The sequence below is a fragment of the Microtus ochrogaster genome, chromosome X, assembly GCF_000317375.1.
Source record: "Microtus ochrogaster isolate Prairie Vole_2 chromosome X, MicOch1.0, whole genome shotgun sequence".
NCBI lineage: Eukaryota > Metazoa > Chordata > Mammalia > Rodentia > Cricetidae > Microtus > Microtus ochrogaster.
In genome coordinates, this window is record NC_022026.1 from 22,507,381 (window position 1) to 22,515,250 (window position 7,870).

The 7,870-nt window shown below is 45.8% G+C and overlaps 1 protein-coding gene across 10 annotated transcripts in view; it reads left to right on the forward strand.

Annotated features, from left to right (window-relative positions):
- Positions 1 to 6,525, forward strand: part of Zmym3 (zinc finger MYM-type containing 3) — a 17,625-nt gene extending 11,100 nt beyond the window's left edge. For all 10 annotated transcript variants that reach the window (XM_013350514.2, XM_013350515.2, XM_026784776.1 and 7 more), the window contains 7 exons: positions 669 to 772; positions 1,077 to 1,245; positions 1,554 to 1,705; positions 2,258 to 2,372; positions 3,342 to 3,596; positions 4,855 to 4,969; positions 5,078 to 6,525. In XM_013350514.2, coding sequence (XP_013205968.1) covers positions 669 to 772; positions 1,077 to 1,245; positions 1,554 to 1,705; positions 2,258 to 2,372; positions 3,342 to 3,596; positions 4,855 to 4,969; positions 5,078 to 5,270 — 1,103 coding nt within the window. In that variant the 3' untranslated portion in view covers positions 5,271 to 6,525. The remainder of the gene's footprint in view (positions 1 to 668; positions 773 to 1,076; positions 1,246 to 1,553; positions 1,706 to 2,257; positions 2,373 to 3,341; positions 3,597 to 4,854; positions 4,970 to 5,077) is intronic.
- The last annotated feature ends 1,345 nt before the right edge of the window (positions 6,526 to 7,870 follow it).

The window sequence follows — 7,870 nt, forward strand, 5'->3', positions numbered from 1 at the left end:
TTAAAGGCACGCGCCACCACACCTGGCCCCCACCTCCTTTTTGAGATGAGGTCTCTTTCACTGCCCTGGCACTTGCCAAGTAGGCTACGCTGGCTGATCAGCAAGCCTCGGGGATCCACTTGTTCTTGCCGCTCCAGTGCTGGGATTACAAGTACATACTGCCACTCCTGGCTTCTCATGTGTGTGTTAGGGAATCAAACTCAGGTCCTCATGCTGGCATGGCAAGCACTTTATCAACCGAGCCATCTCCCCTGTCCCCATTGTCACCATTTTATGTGTACAGTTCAGTCATGTTAAGTATATTCATGTTGCTTTGAATTTGTGAATATTTGTGTTCAGTGTGGTTGATTGTGGGAATTCAATCCAAGGTCCTGTGTATGTTAGGCAAGCTCAACTACTGAGCTACCCCCCAGCCCTATTTTTTGCTTTTTATTTTGAGAGAGGGTCTTTTGAGTTGCCCAGGTTGGCTTTGAATGCATTCTGTAGCCTAGAAGGTCTTTTGCCACACGCATAGCCTGTGTCTGGTGTTTGTGTACCTCTGACTGCCTTTCATATATTGCATTCAATGAAGCTGACGAAGTGCTTCTTCCTGAGTTGAATGAGCAAGTAACAAGGATGGGATGAGAGGCCTAAAGAAATTGATTTCTTCTTTCTTTCCCTTCTATTAGATCCTTTGGACATTAACCCAAGTGTAGACTTCCTCTTTGATTGTGGCCTTGTAGGGCCTGAGGATGTATCTACTGAACAGGACCTTCCTCGAGCCATGAGGAAGGTGAGGACTGGGGTTACTGTATCCACAAAAAGAAAATGGACATCTGAAGGAGTGGGGCTGCTCTCATAGACACACAAGAAAGCTTCCCTGGTCTTCTTTCTCCAACACTAGAAGTACTGAGATCTGCTCAAACTTTGCTTTTCCCCTTGTTCACAAGATTATTAAAACTATTCTTGGGCTTTCTGCCATGGTAGCTTTCTGTGTTCTTACATCAGTGCTCCCATCCCCAATGGTGAACACTGTCCTGCATGGTGCCCTCGTGTTGTTGCCTTTGTTACCATCCTCCTATTGTCTTCCTTTCCAGGGTCAAAAGAGGCTGATGCTTTCTGAAAGCTGTTCCCGGGACTCTTTGAGCAGCCAGCCTAGTTGTACTGGTCTCAACTATTCATATGGTGTTAATGCTTGGAAGTGCTGGGTCCAGTCAAAATATGCCAATGGAGAAACCAGCAAGGGTGATGAGCTACGCTTTGGTCGTAAGTACTAGGGAGGAAAAAAGGCACAGAGAGGGAAAGAGAAAGGGGCTATATTAACCTACTAACAGCTGAAGATGTCTAGGAGTGGTAAGGGTGTGATCACTTTTGTGTTCCCCATCCAGTAAAGACAGTGAACAGTTATAGATTAAAGGGAGAGCCTGTTTAGGTTCAAGGCTGAGGACTTCTTTCATAATTGATGGGTTTTTTTCAGGAGCTAGTTGTGACGAAAGGGTTAATGGTAGAGCTATGTAAAATTCTCCACATGGAGTTTTCTTAATCCTATTTACCTCTACTACATATCACTTCAGCCAAACCCATGCGTATCAAAGAGGATATTCTCGCCTGTTCGGCTGCTGAGCTCAACTATGGTCTGGCCCAGTTTGTGAGAGAAATTACTCGACCCAATGGTGAACGATATGAACCCGACAGTATCTACTATCTGTGTCTTGGCATCCAGCAGGTACCTCTTGCACACCATCTTGTTTTCTATCACTTTCAACATAGCATACACAATTCTACTGAACTGCTTCTAGCCCACTCCTTTTTGTCACTTGTCTCTTCCCCTGAATAGGCAGCTTGTCTAAATTTCCTGTGACAAATATATGTCAATGGCCTCCTAAAATCGGTGCTCCCTTCCAGGACTGTTGGTCAAGCACCAGTCTCCATTGCTCTCTGGATCCTCTAGATCACCCTTGAGTCTTGAGGAAGGATATGAGGGCTGAGTTCCTTGAGTAGTTGGGTAATGTTTAGTTCTCACTTGGTGAAGTTAGCAGCTAGGACCTGCTAAGGGTATCTGAGCTTGTGAGGGCCGTCTGTCTCCAAGCTCCACCTCTTTCAGCAAAGCCTCAGTCCACAGCAGTCATACCTGAGGGAAAGTGCGCTCGGTTATCTACTCAAGCGGTTGTCTCCCATCCTCTTTAATTACCGCGGACCATGCCTGCAGCTTTCATCATCATCCTCTTTCCTGTAGATCCTAGTCTGGCTTTATGTATTTCTGTTTTTCTTTCTCTAGTATTTGCTGGAAAATAACCGAATGGTGAACATTTTCACGGACCTTTACTACTTGACTTTCGTTCAAGAACTCAACAAGTCTCTGAGTACCTGGCAGCCCACACTCCTTCCCAACAGTAAGGGACAGGAACTTAGCAAGCCCTTCTTCCTCTTTTCCCTTCTTCCAACACACCACTATAAGAGTCCTGTACTGTCTGGCCTGTCTCTAAGGGTTCAAGGGTATGAGTATATACCTGGTTGCCTCAGGGTTTCAAGCTAATGGAGCCAGAGTCCCTGTCCTTGAACATGAGGAGGAGAGCCACTTGGGGTGATGCATGCCTATAATCCCAGCATCAGGGAGGCTGAGGCAAAATTGTAAGTTCTGTACCACACCCTGGACTATAGAGTGAGACACTTTAAAAAAAAAGAACATGAGTTAAGCATGGTGGTATATGCATTTAATCCCAGTGTTAAGAGAGTTCCAGGTCTTAATAGTGAGTTCTGGACCAGCCAGCCCTACATAGTGAAACCCTGGTTTTTGTTTTTTGTTTTTTTTGGGTTTTTTTTTATTTAGATGAAAACATTAAAATAGGAACATGAGGAATAGGGCAAGACTTAGTCTGATCTAGGGGCAATGATATGGGCTTCTTGGGAGACTGAGACAAGATCTCAAGTTTAAGGCTAGTCTGAGTTACAGAGGGGAACCCTTTTCTTAAAAAGGAAAAAGAAAAAAGACTCAGGTCTGTAGACTTATCTCTGGTACCAGAAAAAAATACAGTCCAGGTTTGGGTGGTTAGTTAAGATAAAAACCAAGATGTGGGAATCCTAAGCATTAGGTCTACCTGCATATAACTTGGAGATGGTCAGAGAAGTGTTACATGCAGATGAATAGTATATAAAAAATGCCCAATTCCAGGATAGGCTAGGCTACACAGAGAAACCCTGTTTTAACACCTCCACCTATCCCAAATTGCCCAGCTCTACTGTGTAGTTCAGATGTCAGGGTTTATATGCAGTAAGAAGCCTACAGTGAATGTATGTATGTGTAGGAACTCAGGTGGGTTTGGGAAGCCGATCCCCTTTGTTTTTCTCTTTGTCCATCACAGATACTGTATTCTCCCGTGTGGAGGAAGAACACCTCTGGGAGTGCAAGCAGCTGGGGGTCTATTCTCCCTTTGTCCTTCTCAACACCCTCATGTTCTTCAACACTAAGTTTTTTGGACTGCAGACAGCTGAGGAACACATGCAGCTCTCTTTCACTAATGTGGTACGGCAATCTCGCAAGTGTACCACTCCTCGGGGCACCACAAAGGTGGTGAGCATCCGCTACTATGCCCCAGTCCGACAGAGGAAAGGGCGAGGTATGAGGCTCTCCCCTCCTTTGCTTCTGCCCTTTATGTTCTTTTCCTGGCATTCCCACCATACCCGCCAGGTTGGTCCTCTGCTTTGCCCCCAGCTTCCCTCTGTGTTTGCAGAAAAGATGAAAACAGTCCTGATAGACAGCGGCTGGCTGTTTCATAATAGGAGGGCAGTTAACACCTGTTTCTCACCTTCATCATTTCTAGGCAGTTTATTTGCTTGCTGTAGTTTGAAAGAATGAGAGTGGACAGATAGTAAGCTGTTACGTATGTCTGACTATCAGGGAGAGTTGAAAGTGAATAACAAATTTTGAATGAATCAAAAACTGCGTACTGAAGACTGGAGAGATGGCTCAGTTGATAAAACACCCATGCAAGCCATGTAATATGAGGTCCTGAGTTTGGATCCCTAGCACCCATGTAAACCTAGGCATGGTGGCCTATGTCTATAACCTAGAGCTGGAGCAAGCAGGGGTAGAGACAGGTAGTTTCCCCAGAGCTCATTGTTCAGCTAGTCCTGCTAGTCGGTGAGCTCCAGGCTCAGTAACAGACTCTGTCTCAACATAATATAGACAGGAGAGAGGAAGGTACCCAGTGTCAACCTCTGGCCTCCACATACGCACATATGCACCTGCTCTCTCGTGCCCATGCCCAACAAAAGTTTGCACTCACACATACACACAAGTACAACAGTAAAATCAAGACTGTACAGAGGGAGGAAAAGAAACTATTGGTTTCCATTCTCTGTGGCCCTGGAATTCTGTCTTGTCTGTGTGTGATTCTTCAGGTCCCTTCTTTGTGCCTCTACATAAATGAATGGGCAAAGGTTGTGGCCGTCATTTTTAATCTGACCTAGAAGGAAGCCTAACCTTCCAACAAACTGTTTACCAGTTGTTTTGTATGACTTGTGAGATCACCTCTTTAAGAAGTCAACTCGGGAAGGATTATATACACTTTGTCAGAGTAGTACACATAGTGTGGAGACTAACAAACCTTCTGCTTTCCTTCCTTCCCTCCCTCCCTCCTTTCTTTCTCTTTTTTGTGGTAATAGAAATAGAACCCAGAGCCTTGTATGTGCTAGGCGAGCACTTACTTTTCTACCTGGCTACACTCCTAGCCTTCCTTTCTTCACCATTTTATTTCTTTATGAAGCTGTATTTTTTGATCCTGTGGCTTTATCTCTGTGCCCTTGATTGTGCTCTGGGAGGTGGCTCATTGGGCCTGTGCTCTAATGCGTCTGGGTCATTTCCCTCCACTATAGACACAGGTCCTGGGAAACGGAAGAGGGAAGATGAAACTATCTTAGAGCAACGTGAGAATCGCATGAATCCCCTCCGCTGCCCTGTCAAGTTCTATGAGTTCTATCTCTCAAAATGGTGAGTTAGTGAGTTCCTAGGAATGGTTTCCCATGTGGACCTAAGAGGCCTGCTCTGCCTTGGTATACTACTAATGTCTGTCTTCCACCCTCATCCCCACTATTGTAGTCCTGAAAGCCTCAGGACTCGAAATGATGTGTTCTACCTGCAACCTGAGCGCTCCTGCATTGCGGAGTCACCTCTCTGGTATTCTGTGATTCCCATGGACCGAAGCATGTTGGAGAGCATGCTTAATCGCATTCTGGCTGTGCGTGAGATTTATGAGGAACTTGGTCGTCCTGGGGAAGAAGACCTAGACTAAACCCATGTGGTACCTTGTATCCATCTTTCACATCAGTGTCTGTCCTGTGGGGCAACTGGCCCAGGAACCATGTTATCCATTCTGAAGGCCCCTGGCTGCTTCTTTCTATTTTCTCATTCCCTGCCTTTCCCAGGAATCCCTGGCTTTAACCTTCCATACCACTTGTAACCCTGGGGCCCCAATCTTCTGTACTCATGGGCTAGTCCCCCTGTGATGGACATGAACCAGGTAGCCCATTTTCTTTATGCTTCACAGTGAACCCTTTCTGCTGGGGCCTGACTCTGATGGAGTGATAATAGCTCTGGTGATCCTGTTGGCTTTGGGTTTCCTGACCTATGTCTATGTAGGTGAAGCCCTGTGTTCCTAGGTCTGACCTAGGGAAGAACCCAGCTGCCTTCTCTGCCCTGTGTCCTCTCTCTCTCTTTCCTCTTCCCCAGTACCATGTGAAAGGGTCTTGTCTGAGAGATAAGAAATAAATGAGGGGACCATTTCCCTAAAGCACAGAGCTCAGACACTTTTATCCCTCCTGAAATCAAGTGATTGTTAGCACCCTTCCCTACCATGTCCCTTACCTGCCCTTTGAGCACCGCTGGTGTTGTAGTTTCTCAAGGGTTTCAAATGCTTTCTTTTCCTCAAAGGCAGAGAATGACTCAGTATGGGGAGCAGACTCCTATTGTGCATATTCCTGTCCCCTTGGTTTATGTGTTTGTCTCTCCTGCTATCTTAGGGCGGCATGAGCCATGGTGTCAACATGCTTACCCCTAACTGCTTCCCTTTAGTTTCACGAACAGAGCGCTCAAAGCAAAAATGACCTTCTGACTCAGATTGGGGCTGGGTTCCCCAATGTTGTTCTCCCCCTATCATCGGAGCCAGGCCCACTGTATGGGGGCCTAGGCCATACAGGATGGGGTTTGTGGTCAAAAGAGAGGTGAGGAACTGTGGGTAAGGGTCCTGCTCCTACTACCTACATCTTCTCTTTTCCCCATCTTACATTTGTGGACCCAGAAAATGTAGTGTTTGGTAGAGGGAGTGCCCAGTTCTTTCCCTGTTGGCTTTGCTGCTCCCCAGCCTTCTTTTTGTGTTTTTATAACTGTCACCAGTTTAGCCACTGTTTAAATTGTATATATTGTACTGAGGTGCCTGGCCTGTTCCTTCAGTGAGCCATGCCCACCCTTGTGTTGTAGTGAGAAACTATTGTCACAACTAACCTTCTGTCTCTGGAATTGTTTGTTTCAAATAAAGAGTTAAAATTGTCCATTGCTTTCTCTGGGGGAGGGAGAGCTGGCTTTGAAGGAGTGGGAGATAAAGAGGAAAAACACTGGCTGAGGATCCTTGAGAATTATTCTTACCTCATCCAACAAATATCAGAAATTTGGTCTTTTTGTCATACGTTTTCAGAAACATCAGGAAAAAAATCAATTTTTCAACAGTCATTTATTGAGCTGGGGTGGCTCATGTCTGTAATCCCAGAAGTTGGAAGGCATAGGCAGGAAGATTAGGAATTCACAGTCATCCTTGACTACGCGGTGAGTTCAAGGCCAGCCTGGGCTTTATGAAATCCTGTCTCAAAAAAACCAAAAAAAAAGGGGGGGGGGATAGGGGATGCAAGGGGATGCAGATGTAGTTCAGCTGATAGAGAATTTGCTTAGCATGCGTGAAGTCCTGGGTCCAATCCTTAACAACAGGTGGAACTGAGCCTGTGAGCCTGTAAACCCAGCATTCTTTCAAGGTCATCATTAGCCACTAGCAAGTAGAGACCTGCCTGGGCTACGGGAGACTCTGTCAACAACAACAAAAACCAAGCAAAAAACCAAGATATCCATCTGTTAAAGATCCCTTAGGTTTTAGGATTTAGATTACATCTAAACTGGGTGGTGGTGGCGCACACCTTTAATCCAAGCCCTTGGGAGGCTGAGGCAGGCAGATCTCTGAGTTCAAGGCCAGCCTGGTCTACAGAGTGGTCCAGGACAGCCAGGACTGCAATTATTTATTTATTCTCGTTTTTTGAGACAGGGTTTCTCTGTGTAGCTTTGGTGCCTGTCCTGGAACTAGCTCTGTAGACCAGGCTGGTCTCGAACTCACAGAGATCCGCCTGCCTCTGCCTCCTGAGTTGCTGGAATTAAAGGCATGTGCCACCACTGCCTGGCTAAACAAAGGGTCTTACTATGCATCCCTGGCTAGCCTGAAACTCACAGAGAATCACTTGCCTCTGCCTTCCAAGTGCTGGGATTCCAGGGATGTACCTCTGTGCCTGGTTTCAAAATAAAGTTTAGACATTAAAATTAATTCAGAATTATACAGAACACTGTATACATAATAAATCTTTCAAAACAAAACCAAGACAGTAGAATTGAAGCGATGGTTCAACATTTAAAAGCAGTCACTGGCTGATCTTCCAGAAGACCTCGATTCGAGTCCCAGCACTCCCATGGCAGCTCACAACCATCTATAACTCCAATCTCAGGATATGTGACACCCTTCTGGGGTCTGTGGGCACCAAGTGTACATGTGGTACACAGACATACATGAGGGCAAAACACTCATACACAAAGAGTAAAATAATAATCTTTTAAATCGGGCAGTGGTGCGCACACCTTTAA